The sequence below is a fragment of the Squalius cephalus genome (assembly GCF_949319135.1).
Source record: "Squalius cephalus genome assembly, chromosome: 19".
Taxonomy (NCBI): domain Eukaryota; kingdom Metazoa; phylum Chordata; class Actinopteri; order Cypriniformes; family Leuciscidae; genus Squalius; species Squalius cephalus.
Window position 1 is genome coordinate 9,158,289 of NC_137140.1, and position 18,581 is coordinate 9,176,869.

The 18,581-nt window shown below is 37.3% G+C and overlaps 1 protein-coding gene across 2 annotated transcripts in view; it reads right to left on the minus strand.

Annotated features, from left to right (window-relative positions):
• Positions 1-18,581, minus strand: part of heatr1 (HEAT repeat containing 1) — a 38,995-nt gene that overhangs the window by 5,580 nt on the left and 14,834 nt on the right. Inside the window, exons 15-40 of one of the 2 annotated variants that reach the window (XM_079851583.1) lie at positions 17,665-17,876; positions 17,255-17,376; positions 16,763-16,957; positions 16,200-16,368; positions 15,062-15,210; positions 14,572-14,764; positions 11,295-11,467; positions 11,010-11,165; positions 9,785-10,027; positions 9,310-9,441; positions 9,069-9,172; positions 8,836-8,985; positions 8,516-8,634; positions 8,148-8,269; positions 7,946-8,074; positions 5,825-6,055; positions 5,533-5,662; positions 4,479-4,648; positions 4,325-4,377; positions 4,112-4,235; positions 3,693-3,833; positions 3,230-3,531; positions 1,932-2,082; positions 1,662-1,820; positions 700-834; positions 513-617 (exon numbers count right to left, since the gene is read on the minus strand). In XM_079851583.1, coding sequence (XP_079707709.1) covers positions 513-617; positions 700-834; positions 1,662-1,820; positions 1,932-2,082; positions 3,230-3,531; positions 3,693-3,833; positions 4,112-4,235; positions 4,325-4,377; positions 4,479-4,648; positions 5,533-5,662; positions 5,825-6,055; positions 7,946-8,074; positions 8,148-8,269; positions 8,516-8,634; positions 8,836-8,985; positions 9,069-9,172; positions 9,310-9,441; positions 9,785-10,027; positions 11,010-11,165; positions 11,295-11,467; positions 14,572-14,764; positions 15,062-15,210; positions 16,200-16,368; positions 16,763-16,957; positions 17,255-17,376; positions 17,665-17,876 — 4,069 coding nt within the window. The remainder of the gene's footprint in view (positions 1-512; positions 618-699; positions 835-1,661; positions 1,821-1,931; positions 2,083-3,229; positions 3,532-3,692; positions 3,834-4,111; positions 4,236-4,324; positions 4,378-4,478; positions 4,649-5,532; positions 5,663-5,824; positions 6,056-7,945; positions 8,075-8,147; positions 8,270-8,515; positions 8,635-8,835; positions 8,986-9,068; positions 9,173-9,309; positions 9,442-9,784; positions 10,028-11,009; positions 11,166-11,294; positions 11,468-14,571; positions 14,765-15,061; positions 15,211-16,199; positions 16,369-16,762; positions 16,958-17,254; positions 17,377-17,664; positions 17,877-18,581) is intronic. The other variant, XM_079851584.1, reaches the window with a different exon arrangement.

The window sequence follows — 18,581 nt, forward strand, 5'->3', positions numbered from 1 at the left end:
TTTGAAAGCAGCCGCCTATAAGCAGTTACCGAATATACCCGGTACTACCTGCATTGCAGAAATGCTGGTATCATCACATTTGTAACATTTCAGTACTGACTTGGTAATTTTGACAACCCTATCTCAAACCAATCCTCATTTTCAGGTTAAGGAAAACAAGCTCACAACTAATGCTGTTAACAATGCAGGGAACACTGTCAGTTAAAAAAGGTTAAAATTAACAGTCCAAATGAAACTTTTTATAGAAACTTTTTAATGATGTAATTATGATACAAGTATGTTTCTAAAATAGTAATTAATATGTAACGTAGTGCAAATATTTAACAAAATACTCCTCTCTAGATTTAACTAACAAGCTAAGGACATTGAATGGGTTTCCAAATCCAAAATGATTCTTGAAGCAGTGTTTTGAAAGTGCCCATAACTGGTATTATTTATGCATCAACAATAAAAAGAAGTGGTCTTAAGTTATTAGAGGAAGTCTTTTTTCACACTAAACAGTAGATGCTTACCTTGAAGAAGAGAGGTCTGAAAGTGACTTCTGAAAGTTTCATAATCATCACTAGTAGACAGTCAATCACATAGCCCTCAATTTCACCAGTCTTCTTTAGATCTCCCTATTAAATAAAGTTATATTAGTAATCATCAGTAAGTGCACTTAATGAAAAAACAACACATTCAAACAGGGGTATCCAGTACCTGGCAATGCTGGGCACGGAAATCAAGAGCAGACAGGAAAAAGGAAGTGAGCTCTGACTGGTGGTTGTTGAGTTGGTCTTTCTCCATGTGAGTGATATGTTCCTTCAGGATGGTCATCAGTGGACCAAGACGTTTCTGCGACAGGTAAGAGAAGGGAATCAGCTGAGAATGAAACACTAGTAATAACACAAGGATTTCAGTTTGTTGAGATTTCTGCGATTTTGTGGCAGTTATTTTTATAGAATTTTATAGAAACATTTTTATAATTAGGATATTACATTACCGTATTATGTATGGCGGTAGTCGTATGACAGAAAAAAGCAAAATGCAGAAAGTTGTTTATTTTTTTTCTTTTCAAAGAAACAATTTTTTAAAAGCTGTTATTTTTATTTTATTTTAGTTATTAAAATAAGAACAAAGCAGCAAATTATAAACAATAGGACAAAGATCATTTTTTGAAAGAAAGATAGTTTAGAAGAACTTTTCTTTCCAGGTAGGTTTAGCATTCAGGTACAAAATACTACAGAAACAGAATAATCAAATGTAAAATAAGACACTGCACAGTCTTCACATGAATTAAACATATTGATTCCTTATTAAAGCTACTAAAGTTTGTGTTTTTCTATTTTTTTTTTTGATTAACATTATTGACACAGACGGCTTTCAAGAATGTTAGGCTGCTTTCAGACTTAATGCACTGATACACATAATGATAGGATTTGATTTTCTCACAATTAACCTACTACGTTTACATGAATACACATCAAGATGGACATTGACAACTTTGTGTGTATTTGACCATTTAAGCGTGACATTCAACTTTCTCCATGTGCACGTCGGGTGCGTGTCAGTCAGTGAATGAATACTGCTTTGAGTTTAATACATTTTTAACATCAAGCTTTATTCTCTCATTCATGCATGTTTCAAACTCTTCGGTATTTCAGTAATACAGACAATCCTACCTGATGAACATCCACCATGTCGCAGTAGCATTTTGTGATTGTGGGAATGAGGACCCTGGGAGGCACCTTTGTGGCAAGAGTGGAGCTGAGAGAGGCGAGACGTACAGACAGCTGAGGGCAAGATGTCAGTTGCTCGGCTAGCAGGGTTAAGCGGGTGACCTAGAACACCAGGAAATAATGAGAAGATTCAAATAAGAACCTCGTAAATAAAACTTATTTGAATCACATATGCTACACTAAGACTTGTCTTGAAGTAACCCTGCTACTGACCTGAGAGATAGTGTCCTGAAGGTAGGGGCTGAGAAAGTGTGTTAGCGTCTCTGATACGCGCTGTAGAGCTGTGACGGCACTCAGCAGGTAGATTTCATTGTTCAGCAGGTCCTTCCTCTCCTTCAGAGTATCTAGCACTACAGGCATCAGCCTAAATACAACACAATAAACAAGCCATGAAGATCATTCACTTTCAGTAAGTTTTAAAAATAGAATCATTCTCAATTCCCACCCCTAGTGATTTAAAGCCCAAAGCATACTTCAGTTGACGCGAACGCTTAGTGTATGCGTACAGCCAAACGCATAGACTTTCAAAGTAAACTTCATTTGATAGCGTGCGTGAACACTGGCGCTCGACACATGCGCACTAGAAAGTTTCATCCTTGTCTTTCATAGTGTCTGCACTATTACTATCCAGAAGTTATGACTGATAAAAAATTATTTTTAAACTCAAACTAGAGTTGCGGGAATCTCTTAACCCCTTCGCAAAAGCATACGCCTGTGTGGAGTTTGTTGCTAATTTTTCCGTAGTTTGTTGTTGCCAAATTTTGTGTTATCTAAAAGAAATCAAAAGTTATGGCATTTGGAACCATGGAAGCCTTTTTATTAAATGTCCAAAACTCTCTCCGAACAAGTGATCAACGAGTGTTTTACTGAACATAAGAACTACTTGCATGTGTAAACGCCACAAAACATAAAAATATTTAAATTACATGCAATAAGATCCTGGTTGATGAGTGATGATCTCCCAAGCGCGGTTTCAGCTGTACGCTCTTTTGCCACACCGTAAATCAAATTTCTATTGGTTGAACTTTCAAATGACGTTGGAAAATGATTGTGATGGGATCGACTCCAGGAAGTCTTTAGCCAAGCAGCATGTCATGTCACTTGACATTGAGATTTTCTACATCATGTTACACAACGTGTGGGCTTGTTTGAATCGAGACAACCAGCTCTAAATAAAGTTGTGCAAATTTACTATGGTTTACTAATGCTTTGCGCAGTTACAAAGCAGAACGTGGCACAAAAGCTTCATCTGTATACCGTTTACATGTGCGTCGGTGGCAACTTTTTATGGTTTTACGTCATCAAATTGTGATTGGTTTGAGAGATAAGCTAAACAGCTAAATTTGTGACTACAGATCGAGCCATAGAATGTGATTATCGGCTGATACAGATCTGCTGCCAATTGATTGGAGCATTCTTAATGCTGATGACGATATTTACATCATATACACTGTATGCATATGCTAACGTACGCGTAAAAACCAAAGGCCATACTATGGGATTAACAGTACCTGTGTAACTGTGGTATAGCGTGGGCTTTCAGTGTGCTGGTAACTTCCGCCACACACAGCAGAGCACTTCCCACTACGTTCTTCTCCTCGTCTTTATCAGCAACCAGCTCCACCGCTTTGCTCAGCACTGGTATAAATGCCTCCTGGTGGCCCGTGCCAAAATTTCGGCACAGAAGCTTAAGGCTGTAAAGGGCCGTCTGTCGATTGATAGCCAACTCTTCTTCTACCTGTGCTGTGACCTGTCCGTGTCTCCGACCTACGGTGTTCAGGAGGTTGCCAATGAGCTCCAGAAGTACAGTAATCTGTCAGAAATATTATAGGATTATGAGATGAGCTAACATTAAAAAGCATTTATTAATGTAGAATGGGCAGTCTATGGTTATAAGTTATAAAATGCAACATTTACAACAGAGTCTAAATGCTAAATTAAAATCGGTTTGCACAATGACAGTTTTTATATTACCTGTTCCTCCAGCCAGTGTGTCCGCTGCTGTAGTTTGTTATTAAGTAACTCCATGGCCTTCCTTCTTACTGACGCTAACTGATTACCCATCAGTCCTCTCATTACCATAATGAACGTATCCATGGGCAGCAGGGCATTAACCTAAAAGTTACATAATACAGAATGTTTTATGCATATGCATGCACAAATGAAAGTGTACACAAAAAACAACTGTTCAATGAAGTCGCCAGTTCAAGAAAACAGACTGTGGTTCAGTCGGAATAGAAAAGTATCATGATACTATTTCTGCAGTATATAGTATGTATATTGTGCACAGTATGAAAACTGACTGTATGTTTGTTGTTTGATCAGACTGTTAAGACACTGTGTTAAAATGTCAATTGATACAAATATATTTGTATCAATGCAGCGATTCCTACCTTGTCCAGGGTGTCATATGACTTGCTGAGCAGAGCTCTCCAGAACTTAGCTGTGGGTTTATCCGAGTTATCCTCAACACATCGAGCAACTGCATGGATGTATCGCAGAACCTCCTCCAGCAAACTAACAAGTTAACACAGACATTACACCCCACAAACAACACCACAAATAATCACCATCAAGTCAAGTACTGTAGCCAAGCTTCAACTCACTCGTGCTGAAGAGTCTGTAAGGTGCCTTCTGTCAGGTCCTCACAGTCAGCCATCTATCAGTCAAAAAAATTACACATTTAGGATGTTTATTGACAAATTCCTGGGGGCATTTTAATATCAACATTAAATCAACTTCTTCCAGCTCTAAACCTACCTTCCCAATGAATCTCTCAGAGGAAAGTAGCTGAGCCATGAACGAGACAGAGAGGAATTTAAAATGGCGGAGGTCTTTGCCACTATGCGCTTCCACATTGAAAATTAGATCAGAGATGGTTTCTTCCTTCTTCGCCGCACTTCTTCCACGGGTCCTATTTTTCTCTGGAGCTGCACAGAGAAAATATCAAACAATTTCCTTCTCTGTCCTCTATTTTTTAGTTTAATTATTACAATTAGGGCTTGGTATTGACACAGATTTCAAGATTTGATTAGAGTGCTATTGATAAGTTCTTGATTTGATTCCGATCTCGATTCAATTTCAATTAGATATATATCAGCTACAGTACATTTTTAAGGAAAAACAGAGAACCCTGTCAGTTGGTACATTACTACGATATCAAATAATTCAATTCAATATCTATTAATTTTTTATATATATAATAAATAAACACAAATGAAAACTGAGTTAATACATTTAAATAGCAGAGTTTTTAATATGATACAAAAAGTTTCTACACCAATTTGTTATCATGATTTATTCAAACATGCAATAAAACATCACAGGTCAAGGTAAAATATAATAAAAATTCTATATTCTCTAGAATTTTTTTCTAGTTGGCTAAGTTGAGCTATGGGCACTGAATGGCTTTCCTGAGGTAAATGTAATGTTATGTAACACATGACAGCTGTTATATTGACATCTTTCTGTGGTTGAAACACTGATTGAGCAATTACTTGAGAAATGATACATTTCACTAAGTTGTACTGTTTCTTTAAAATACCTTCTGATGTTCATGATCAATTCAGGTGTAAAAGTTTTGAAAGCTGAGACTTTGTTTCTTATCAAAAGTAACAAAGCTTATTGTGATTATTGTATGGCAGGCACACTAATGAAAATAACGATTAGAGAAGTTTTATTCATGCATCAACATAAAAAAAAAGTATATTCACATTATATGGACTCACAGAGATTGATTATTTTTCTAAAAAAAATGTTTGTGTTCTTCTGAAGAAAAAGTTTGAGGCATTTCATTGAAGTGGGTAGTTCTTACCGTCTTCATTGTCCTGTGGTAAAGTCATGAGATACTGCAGAATTCTGATGAGGGAGGTCAACTGCTCCTTTATCTCAAACTCACAGCACACCGAGATCCAGAAGTCCTGATCTGTCTCTACAATAGACTCCTGCACAACACATCACACAACTGTGTCTACAAACCCTTAACAAAAAATGGGTTTCCAGTGTACCAAAGCATTTTTTGGAGATAAATTGCTTATTCAGTGGCTAAAACCCCAAAATACCAATACAATTGGAGATTTAAAAAAGATGCACGAAACTTTCTGTACCTTTTCAGCCCCAGTTGCACTGACAGATGTTTGTGTGACATGCTGCTTAAACAAGAGCAGCATCAGGACCCAGAGGAAGCGAGACGGGCTCAGCGTGCCCAGCAGCTGGCTGAGGATGGGTAAACGTCTGTGCTCGGGCACATGAGGCAAGGCATCAACAAACACATGCATGATGTGTGTTACCACAGTCTCCATATGCCCCTCAGACTGGGCACTTCCACCCTCATGGGCCTGTGGAGAAACAAGAATCAAGTGTAATGCAATTTGTAACAGTTTTTACTTTTTCCATGTAAATAATGGAAAAACTAGACTTTCACACTGTATGAAGAAAACGTGAGTGGGCCTTCCCTGTGTAAAACTCTCCACCTGTATGATAGCAGGTTGTGTTTGGTTGCAAAAGCATTGCCATGTAGTTGCCAAGGTTTTCTAAATGAGATATTGTGTTATGCAAATTATAGCATGTTCTAGGTCAGTGGTCTTCACTATATTTTTCATGCGAGCCGCACTGATAGGACAAAGTCAGTAGGAGAGCCATTTTACCGCAAAGTATAAAAAGTTACATCCGATCCAGTCATAAATACCATGTCTGCCTATCAATTTGTCACCCCTGAACAATACAATATGCAATGCAATAAATACAAAAGGGTGAAAAAAAACCAAACATTATTTATGATTTATCAGTCAAATTTGTAACTGAGACAAGATGATTTCCTTTAACGAAAAAAAAAAAAAAAAAAAAAAGGGATTTCCAGAAAATATTCATCCCAGAATGACCTTAAGTTATTTTTTTCTACATTAGCCCATCTTGTAGGCCTATCTAACCAACCAAGAGCACAGGCAGCGTTAAGAGCTGGAAAGACCGCCATATAGCATCTCTGCAGAGACTGGATATTTACATGCACAACTTTTGCTTCAGTCGGACTGAATTCATTCCGATTGATGAATCTGAATGTATTGTAGTTTACATGAACGCTAAACATCGTGATGTGATACATGATCGGGTTGATGTGCGTGTTTATAAGTCAAAAGATTCAAATCGGAATATGAACATATGAACCGTTGTGCCGTGTTGTTTGTATTTATCACGCAGTAAAAATGCCCAAAGTCGTCTGTATGATAATCTGAAACAAGGACTGGTGAGCCGTTGTCCTGCTTCACTTCACAGATGCTGAGTGAAAGGAGAATTATAGAATGACAGGACACTCATTTATGTGACACTTTATTCATCAGGAGAACAGCTCGTTCAGCTCGTTCAGCGCGTCATACCTCGTCCTTTCAGTTTCGGTTTTCAGTCGATCAAGTTTTTTCACGTTCTCTCGATAAACCACCCCTTTAAATCCGATCGAAATTATTTGTAATAGAGCTGACAATTTTAGTTTTTAAAGGGTTATGTTAAAGCCCTACTTGTTATTAATGGTTTTATGAAATATCTCTAGTGAATGCATTATCATATCAACGTATTATATTTACCGCCATGCGAGCCGCAAATTAAAGCTTGGCGAGCCGCATGAGGCTCGCGAGCCGCGCAATGAGTAACACTGTTCTAGGTGGTTACCACAGTATTGCTTAATGGCCCAGGTCACCAGAGCCCACCTTAAAGTCTCTGTGATATTCTGGTCTCTAGATATGGCTTGGGTCCCTTCAATATAAGTCTACAGAATCATCCAAAAGGCAAAAATCATCCAAAATAGTCCCATTGCTTACAAATGTAATACTTTTCCTCATCAAGCCCCATAGATAGAAGTATCATTCATGTCCATAGTACAAATCAGTCTTCTCTGGGCTTTTGTCAATAACGATAATTTTATGAAAATGAAATGCTTTATATATGAAACTAAAACCACCACTAGGTAGGGGTAAATCACTGTCGTAATGAGTAACTAATTTGCTCAAACGGCTGATTTTTCCAGGAACAAATCAAGTCTAAATCACCGTCTATACGAATAAGTCATTGAATCACTGACTCCCCTGATTCATTTAAAAACCCTGAAAATCAGTTACATGCTAAAGTTCAAAAGTTTTGAGGTTTGTGCAAATCATTAACACTCTCATGCAAATCAGACATTCAAACGCCTCGAATATATCAAACACTATACAGAACAAACAGATGTTTAAACAAACCTTTATAAGAGCAGGGATAACTGCCTGAACAGTCTTGTTGATGACCTGGAAGCTGTAAGTATCATCTAGTCGCATGATGTTGGCACCCATGAACGTGAAGATGGGCATGATGTTGTGAAGAACCTTCTCCTGAAATCAGAGAGAAAGACGGTTACCACTGCATTTGAATGCATGCGTGTGAGTGTTTCATGACTGTACTTACAGGGAATATACCCGCCAAAGCACCGAGCAGAAGAAGTGCATGATGGTGAGTTTGGGGCATGTTTGACATCCTGACACACTGCACTACCAGCTCCACGTTAAATTTATCCTCCTCCAGCTCATCTACAAACACAAAAAATACAATATGTCCAAAGTTGCCTGACTTGGTACTCAAAGAAACTAGAGAAAGCTTGTGCTTATATTCTCAGCAAAGTGACAAAAACCTGAATGGTAATTATTTCTCAAGGTCAGCAAAATTATCTCACACCCTCAAGTAAAATATTACCATGCAGATAAGGCTAAAAACATCTGACCTCATCATAACCATTCTAATGTTTTTATAGTCATTTTATGCCAGGTGTCTGGTACCTTTGCTGATAGAACTTCCATCAGGAGACAGTTTCTGACAGACATTCAGCAGGCAGCTGAGGATGAGCTGTTTTATGTACTCTATGTTTTCCTGTTCAACTGCTGCAGGCTCCAGACATCTGTAGGACACAATGAAAGAGCTTTCACAATCTTTTATGTTAATTATTTCAGAGAATATTTAATCAGAAAAGTTGGTGAGATTTGATTTATTAATCTTGATTTGACTGGACCAGAGCATTTTCAAATTCAAGAGTATGATATGGGAAACTTAAGTAAATGTCTAATGTCAAAACATGGCAGTAGATGTTGTCTTAACACACCTGGAGAGCAGATTAAACAGAGCAGGCACAAGATACTGGGCTCTCTTCAGCTTCTTCTTGTGTTGCAGCAGCTCTAAAATCAGGGTAACCCTTGGCCAAGAGACAACACCCTCCTCCGGCACTCCCCCGGATGAGTCTTGTGTTTTTTTTCTGGGGGGAAAAATTGCACTTTAAAATCGTAAAATTTTCCAGAACTTGAGTTTGGAGTCTATTACATAAGGACAACTATGCACCTCATTTGCATTTTACTCCTGCGTGTTTGCTGAACTGTAGCAGTAACTCTTTGTTTATCTACAGGCATAAGCTCATTGGCCACTAGCTCAGCATCCACAGCAATCTAGAAACAGGGACACAGCAAAACATTTAACAGGTTTATTATTGCCCCAAATAAGTGAAAAACATTACACATTTTTCTAGATATCATTTCAAAATATTTTTTGGAAAAAAGAAAATTAACATTAACATTTCCCATACCGTTTTAAAGACGCTGTTGATAGTTTGGGCACAGGCAGGATTTTTGTTCCCCACCAGCAAGTCAAATAGAACAGAAAGAATTTTCTGTTGAATCTTTTCATCTCCAAGAGCAGTGAAGAATGGCTTGGTGATCTGAGGAAATAAGACATTAACTTACAAACAAAACTAAGCATAGGGAATGATCTGCGTCCAATTTGGTGCAACAACAATTTTTTATTGTATTTATGATATATGTATTATCTTCACATTATAATGACAACTATGTTAAATTATGACATTTAGTATTGATGGAGTATGTATTAGCAAACCAAAAATGAGCAGTCTATGTGAAATAAGGAGTCTTAATGAACCATCTCCAAGCAGAAGTGTCCATCCAAAAATTTAACTGAGACCCAAAATAGAACTCTAAAAAATAACTCTATTGCATACCTAAAGGGTTAGTTCACTCAAAAACTTTTTCTAAACGTCTACCAACCTGCTCGAGGGCAATAATCTGGAAACTAGGCATAGTAGGGTATGGTTTGGCTGAGGTGCCCAGTGCCCTAATGAAGACCTCTAGGCACCGAGGGTCTTTGACCAATAAAGGCGCAGACGTCTCATTGAACTTGCTCAGCAGGAGCTTCAGTAGGATGGCCTCATCTGGCAGGAAGGTGCATGAATCTGGAGCACACTGCTCAAGAAGTCGCTCCACAGCAGGCAGAAGAATGGACAAAATAGCCTGGACAAAGGGCATTATTATAAGATAAGCATGCCAAATAAGCAATGGTTACTTAATAAAACAAAAGCCTCCAGCCCTACTAACTCTATTACATTGGTTCTCAACTGGTTTTGCTTCAGGACCCAGATCTTACATTGGACATCATGTGGCGACTCAACTCAATGGGGCTCTACAGTACGACCATTTTAGTCACATTTACGACTGCAAATTACTACGTACAATTGTGTAGAAATATTTAGGTGCATCTAAATTTCATAACTTTATTTATGCAATTTTATTTGCCGTGTACATGCATTCATTCCACCTCTAAACAGCGTGTACATCTACTAAATGCCACTTCAGACACATCTTCTGTCACCTATGCAGTGCAAAGATGGATTTCTTATACTTATTTAATTTAATTAGTATTTAGGTTAGAAAAAAAAAAAAAAAAAAACTGTATAATGCCCCGGAAATCAATTTAAGGGGGGCAATATTGCCCCGTAATGGGCCTTGTCACTGATCAGAAGGTGCTCCTAAATTTGTACTAGTGTTCCAAATTTTTTGAGTCCAAGTGCTCCTAAAAAATGTATGCATAGAGCCCTATCATTACAATTAAATTGATTCATACTGCCATGAACAGGCCCAATAAGCAAAAACAGTTTACCCAAAAATAAAAATCATGTCATCATGAAACCAAAGAAATTGCAAAGAAATCCAGAAACCAAACCTTTCAAGCTTAAAAGTTCTGGGGCCTATTGACTTGCATTTTAAGGACAAAAACATTCTTGAAAAGCAAGTCATACAAGTTCAGAATGACATGATGGCGAGTAAACAATGACAATTTTCATTTTTGGGTGAACTATTCTTTTAATAATGACAAGAAAACGACAATTTGACAACCTGAATGCATGGAATGCGCAAAACACTTTCATATAAACCAAATGACCAAACACGCTACTAGAGGAGATGCAAACTAAAATGAACAGTTTGGTGACAGTACCTCTCCATGAACATCCTGAAGTGCTCGTAGCAGTGTTTTGGAGGTGTAGGCAGGGCAGCAAGGTGACTGCACGCACTGCAGGAGCAGCTCGATTGACACCAACTTCTTCTTCTTATCTTTCAGTGACACTGCTTCCTCGTACATCTTGGACAGTGCCTACAGTAACATCAAAAGTGACTTTTCTTAAAGAGTTTTGATTTAGGCATCTTCCAGAAATAACGCAAAATAACTAGATGACAAATCCCGTTTCCCACAGCCATAACGCTTTGTTGTGGTTTGACTGACCTGGTTGATGTATGAGGGGTCAGCTATGATCTCTTCTGTTGATTTGAGAAGGTTCTCCACAAGCGGATAATAAGGAGAAGAAACAACCCCAGAGAGAGAGTGGAGCACAGCAATGGCAGCTCTCCGAACTTCACACACGCCTGAACATAGACACACCAGCAAGGATGGCACCACTGCAAAAACACGACCACAGTGAAACGCACATGAGACAAAGCCAAAAACAAAATTGCGCTGGAATAAAATTCAGTAACACTTTATAGTAAGTGTAGTGTAAAAGTACTTACAAATCATTTGCAAACTATTCGTTTATAGTTAATTACCGGTATTAGTTTATAAACTGCAGTAAAAAAAAACTGAATAAATGAACTATTTAATCATTTAAATTTTTTGGCACAAATATAAAATAGTAATAAACATCAGATATATACACCACCTAATATTTTTACTAAAATATTTAAAGGAGACATATCATGCTTTTAAATCGTTCCTTTTTACATATAAATCATACATTTGTAGTCTATATAAAGCGGAACTGCAATGCTTGGGTCTGAATTCCTCATTATTATAGCTCCACAGGCCCCTTTTCTACCCCTTTTCTAATGTGCGTCTGAGAGCAACTCGTTTTGGTGCGGTCTCTTTAAATACAATTGAGACACTTCATATCCCGCCCCCTCTCCAGTTTGCAGAGGTGACACTCGGTTCAACTCCACCCCGTTCGGCCATTTTTGTAGTTTGATAGCAGAGATACGATTATCTAGCGGCACAGAAACTTTTTATTCACATGTTATTAACAAAATGTCAACAACAGAAGACTTGTCCAGCCAGCCTTACATGTTCGAGCCAGACTCGGAGCAGGAGCGAGATGAAAATGAAGACGACGAACCTGCAGAACAACGTCTTCATATGGATGTATCGCAATGGTGTGTTACTGTATTTACACATGAAACTTTGGTCTTCCGACCTTTTACCACCGTGTCGATTTATTTTGATTAATATGTGCGAGGGAGAGAGAGCAAGACAGCGTCTAGTTTGGAGACGGTGTCTTGTTTACATTTTCGCCTGGCTCCGAAGAGAGAGAGAGTGCGTGCGCGCGACCGGGTCTCTCTCTCTGCTCGTTCTTTCAGTTAAACATGCGCCCTGTCACAAGCGCGGCAGTTCATCTACATTAGACGGTGTAATGAAGCGTGACGGTGTAAACAACCGAACATTTTAACTTACCCTCTCGTAACTTCTGCATCTTTTAGCTTGGACTACAAAATTGCAGCGAGAAATAAAAATGGCGGATTGCTCGAAGTGTTGGGCTGGAAGTCAATGTCATTATTTGGCAGTACCTCTGCAAATACTGTGACGTAATAGTTCACAAAACGTCATAGATAACAGAAAAATCGGAACAGGTTGAAAAATAAGGCCAAAACAGAATATAAAGATATCAACGAAGCACGTGAAGAGAATAATTTCAACTTTTCTGTACTTCTAAACACTCCAAATATACAACAAAATGCATTTAAGGGCTAAAAAAGTGGATTTAGCATGATATGTCCCCTTTAAAGTAAATAAAAATGTTGAGTGAAATCCAATGTGTGTTTTGAAACAAACAATTCATGGAAATGAATAAGGTTTAATTCAGAGGGAATAAAAATATCTTGGTGTTCTCATGGGACAAGGAAAAAGCTCAAAACGAGTCTACTGCATTCACAATTATTTTAATTTATCGCCCAGTCTTATTACACATTATAAAAGTCAGTAATGCCTCTTAGAGGAACAATTACATAACTGTTATACATAGTAACAGTTAGGGCTGCACGATTCTTGCTAAAATGTGAATCACGATTTTTCTCCATGGGAATTGAGATCACGATTCTCTTACACGATTCTCATTTTTTCAACCAAAATTTATTGCACTCAAGTACAAAAAAACAAAACAAAAAAACAAAGGACATTCAGTATAATAAAGTGCAGGAGTAACAAAAATTGTCTCTTTTCTTTATTTTAGCCCCCTTAAAGTGAATAATTTTAAAGCTTTATGTTGTTGAACATAAGAGAACATTAACATTACAATAATAGCCTAAATAAAAATAACTAAATAGAACCTGTGCTTTTTGCTCCAATTGGCACAGAATGTACATAGTACTTACATCTACTGTGTTTACGGGAATACTCGACTTGGCGTTTTGAAATATTTCTGTGTTTATGTGGCCGTTTAGACGCGCAACCGGAGACAAAGACTAGGCCTACTATGCTTGTCCGTGTTGCGCTCGGAGCGCGCGCACAGCATCCTGTCAGTATTCAGTTCTCTTTCGCGACTTATCGCGCTTTTAATATTTATTTTCGATATAAAGCACATTCTGCTCTTTTCTTTCTCTTTCATCCATGATTTGTTATTAATAACTTTAAACAGAATCATCAACTGAAATCTACGCGGATTATCAAAAATACGACACATTTATAGGACATAAAAGTGTAAGTAAAAGGACAGCAAAGCACCCGTTTCAATAAAAGGATATATTAAAGTTTATATAGCCTACTTTTACATTTTCGCTGCTGTTCTAAAATGGTTTTCGCCATTACCTTAAACAAGCTGCAGCTGCTTGGATCCAGTGCAGGAGCTGTAACTATTAGATTAGCACAGAAACGTAAGCGGTTAGTTGATTGCTGTGGTGACTCGTGACACTCGCGAGTCGCGAACAGCACTGAACACGCACTTTTGCCGGTACAACTTGAATATTATTATTATCATACACTTTTCATTAACTTCGGTAGGCTGTACAACAAGGGAATTGTAATTGGCTGCTTTTTCTGCAGAGATCTGAATGCAGGGAAATACACGGAAGTGAATCGCCATCATTAAGAAATGAGATCGCATTTATGTTTGAATCGAGATCGTGATTTTTTTTCGATTAATCGTGCAGCCCTAGTAACAGTGTTCCATGTTTGCATTTCCAGTGTGTTTTCAATGCAGTTTGAGAAATCTAGAATTTTCTAGTTTGAGTTCACGAAACGAGTGAAGAGTTTTACATTTACATTATTAGTCACCCATACAAAATATAGTACATTTACACATTTGCCTGAAACTGATTATTTTTTTCTTAAAAGTAACAATGTTAACTATGAAACATATAAGATTATACATGATTAAATGGTTTTAAAAACTTATTAAATAATTGACAGGCCTGTGTGGATGTGCAAACAGTCAAAAAACAAACAAACAAACAAAAAACAACAACAATGTACAACATATGTAACTAACCCCGATTTGAGAGAAACCATATTGACATACCTGGTGAGGAACCTGATGCCAGTAAGTTTAGGGTTATTTGTGGCTGGTTGCAAAGCAAAGTTTTTCCCACATAAAGAACCTGAGTTTGCAGTATGGCACTAACTCGACAATCCAACTGATCACCCAAATTACCGTTGTAGCCCCATAAGAGAGAGAGAAACTTAAACATTGTTATCGGCTCATTCATGTGCACCTGCAAAACGACAAAACCAGAGAGAAATTAGCCATCTTGCCATGCCATTGTTTTAAATTAAATACACTAGAAAATAAATATTCGAATCAAGCATTTCCTCACTATAACAATGGCAGTATCTGGAATAATTCTAGAATGGCAAGATTGAAAATCATGTCCAAGAACTGTATATTTATGCAAAATTCCTCATATACATCAGTATAATTCAAATTCAACAGCATGTTATTCCTTCTAGAGAGAAAGAGGAAGTGTATAGGCTAGTTGTCTGTTAAACTAACTGTGAGAAGAATACAGTACCTGTATCAGAGGTTGCATTAGGCTCCTGAAGCCGTGAGCCAAGGGCCCTTGACTAGCTCCTGATATAACCACGTCAAACAGACGGCACATGAGATGCAGGTAACAGCAGGTATTAGTGTCCATTTTCTCTGGGTTCCACCATGGCTCATCTGAAAAACACAACCTTGTTAACAAACTTCATTTTGTTACATAGAAATGCAATTTTTAGCAACAGAAATATTTGTTTAGATAAAATCTGGACCAATTAATTTGCCCAAACAGTTGATCATTTTTAGAACATCAAATATTAAATATTTGTAGTGAACTGAGCAGTAACTTTTTTTTTGTGCAAAATTAAAAAAAAAAAATTATTCAGTAAAGATGCATTAAAGAGTAAATTTGTGTTTGTTACACAATGTTAACTTTTTTCAGGTTAAATAAATAAACATTACTTACACTATCAAGAAAACAATAACAACAAAAATAATTCTATTTTGAATTTTTACATTAACAAAGTATTGTTCTATTTATTAAAATGAAGTATATTTCTCATCAAGCGGGTGAGTTTACTTTTTAATTAGTCTCCCCATTAACACCATTATTTATTCATTCAAACCAATTTGCGAATGCTGAACGTGCACAAAAACGAGAAGCAGGATTTATCGCGTGAACAGCGCAATAGCCAATCACAGCATGATGTAGGCATTGCCTACTCTCGTGAGTCGACTTTTCCCCATTCAGCCTCAATTAACCCCCAATAAACCCACGACACTCTTTAGGAGGTCTGTTAAAATTCAATGGGTTCAGTGGAGGCAACGGAGACGCTGCTTCCTATTGTAACTTAAACTGGAGATTTCACTATTGGACAGTCAATTTAGAATTTTTTGGGGGGATTTATACACTTTTTAAATGCCATATTTTGTAATATTTTATCATCCAGTTTTCTGAGGAGGCAATTCCTTTCTTGCTTCCTTGGAGGAAACACTCCTGATACAGATGTATATAAACAAACAAAAAACTTTTAAAAAAGCATTTAAATGGTTAGAATATTTAGATTTCACTTTCAGTTTACATAAAGTGCAAGTTGCCACAAATGAAGACTAGTGTAATATTTATTACAATCATGTCACAGTTCACAGCTAAATAAGCAGTCCTTTACCTTTAAATGAGGAATCTGGACATTTAAGTGCACTGATGAAAAGCCGCAGGAATGACAGCAGAAGGAGGCCTTGTTCTCTCTCTGCATTGAGACCAGAGCTCATTTTCTGCAGAAATTCACCCAATACCACAAAGACCGGAAGACACTCATATACCTCCTCATTAGAAGGCTAACATACATTAGAGAAAAAAAAGAGAAAATTAACATAGGACTTAAACACAATTATGTGTAATTTTAACTAAATAACATTGTAGATATGTCAAAAAGGCCAGTTTACAAAATCAAAATATAATTCACAATATACTAGAAACTAACTCTATGGGTCAAAATTAGATTTAAATGATCAGCACAAGTCAACACGAAGTACATGGTGCCAACAAAAACAACAAGAGGTTGGTCTAATCAGAGCAATATCGATCATTTTTAAAAACTATGACCAACATCAAAAGGTCCTCCTGCTCCAGAGGCTGATGAACATCATGAATCCCTAGTCAAAATCTTCTTGAAATTGTTACTGGCAAATAGTAGTTTGAGGACATTTGTTCCTGCATTTGCACTCTGACCTGTTCAGGTTGGATTGTGTAGACCTGTATCAGTAATGGCTCCAGTAGCTTGTACACGCTCTGTGCTGTGTGGAGGTGTTGACTCTCCGTCATGGACTGCAGACTCTGTAGCAGAGCTGAACTGAACACCACAAATACGGCTCTGTCCCGCACACCGCTGCCCTGACGGCTCAGGATATCACACATGTTCTCCAGCTGCAAAATACACATGAGAAAACAGCAAAAACAATGTTGGTTCTGTATTAAGAGATTTGAATGGAAACAACTTGGACACAACTAGGTTTGTGAAGCTCACAGACACACCCACAAAAAGTCTTTCTTTGGGTGAAAGTATTTTGAAAAACATTTAAAAAAGATTAACTTATCAATTTTCTTAAAAAAAAAAAAAAAAAAAAAAAACTCATGCAGTTTTAGAATGAAATGAGGGTAAGTAAATAATGAGAGAAAGTTAATTTTGGGGTAAATTACTCCCTTAATACACAAGATGCTTACAGTGTTTCGCTTGGTTGCATGATCCATGTTGGCCAAGTTCTTGACCAGAGTTGTTGTGAGCATTTGGTTGGCCACCTCCAGCACATCTGACGGAGAGGTTTTGACAAGAACATCCTTCAGGACTATAAAGAAAGAAAAGGCAGACAACAAGAAATGAATCAAAACTGATTTCATTAAAATCTAATAAATTTAAAAATAATTTAAACCAATAATAAAAAATTATTTCATGCTGAAAATTACTTTTTTGCTCAGACATCACATGTGGAAGTTAAACCTTGTGAATGTAAGGTAATATCTATTGGACATTTCTTCAAGGTAATTTCCAGAAAATACCATTCAAGAGCAGGAAAAAATAAAGGCAGCATTTCAAAAAAATATATACTTTTTTTCCCCCTGCCTGTAAAATTTACCTTTGGCCCAATCCTGAGTTAGAGGATGCTTGGAGAGCAGAGTAGTTTCAGCAACAGAAGATGTCATCTGCAGCTCCACACTCTCGGGCGCAGCATTGGTCAACACCAGAAATGGCAGGAGCTCCCAAATAATCTGTGCCTTAAGATCTGGGTTGCCCTCAATAATACGTGGGTCATCAAGAACTTGCACCGCTTCTTTTAGCACTGAACACCTGCAGAAATCAAGACCAGATAAAGCCTGACTAAATCATCTTACTAAAGTACTAAAGTATATTTCTTAGTTTGGAAACATTATCATGATGAGTGTAAATCAATATGGATTGATACATCATAATGATATGTTGTATTGATGCAATGTGTAAAAAAATATAAAACAAAATAAAGACATTTAAAATCTACTTTTATTTTGCCACGTATGCACTAGGGTTATAACTTCCTGTATCATAAAGATGCAGTTTAAAAAAATAAAATAAAAAAGGTCACCCCAGATTGACCCCAGGTCACCCCAAAAAATTGGAACAACCATTTAACAAACGTTACTATGTGTAACATTCCTAAAACTTTCTAGAACTGTTTAGAACTGGAATTTTCTAGGACTGTTTTCTAGAACAGTGTTTCTCAACTGGTGGGTGTGTGCACAGTCAAAGAAACTAAATCAACAACAAAAAATGTAATTCTAAATGTCTTGCTGATGCAACGATTTTTGTGAAATAAATTTGCTTGTTTAAAAAACAAACATGTATCATTTTTTTTCTTGTTTTAAAAATAAAATATATTCTCAGAAGGCGAAGCACTGCTACTTCTGCGGAGTGATTTACTCCAACTCTGAGCGAACTCTCTGCTCCTCACCACGGGGCTTCTCAGGTGCTGCGAGCAAATCACTCCGCCCAAGTAGCAGTGTTTCGCCTTCTGAGAAT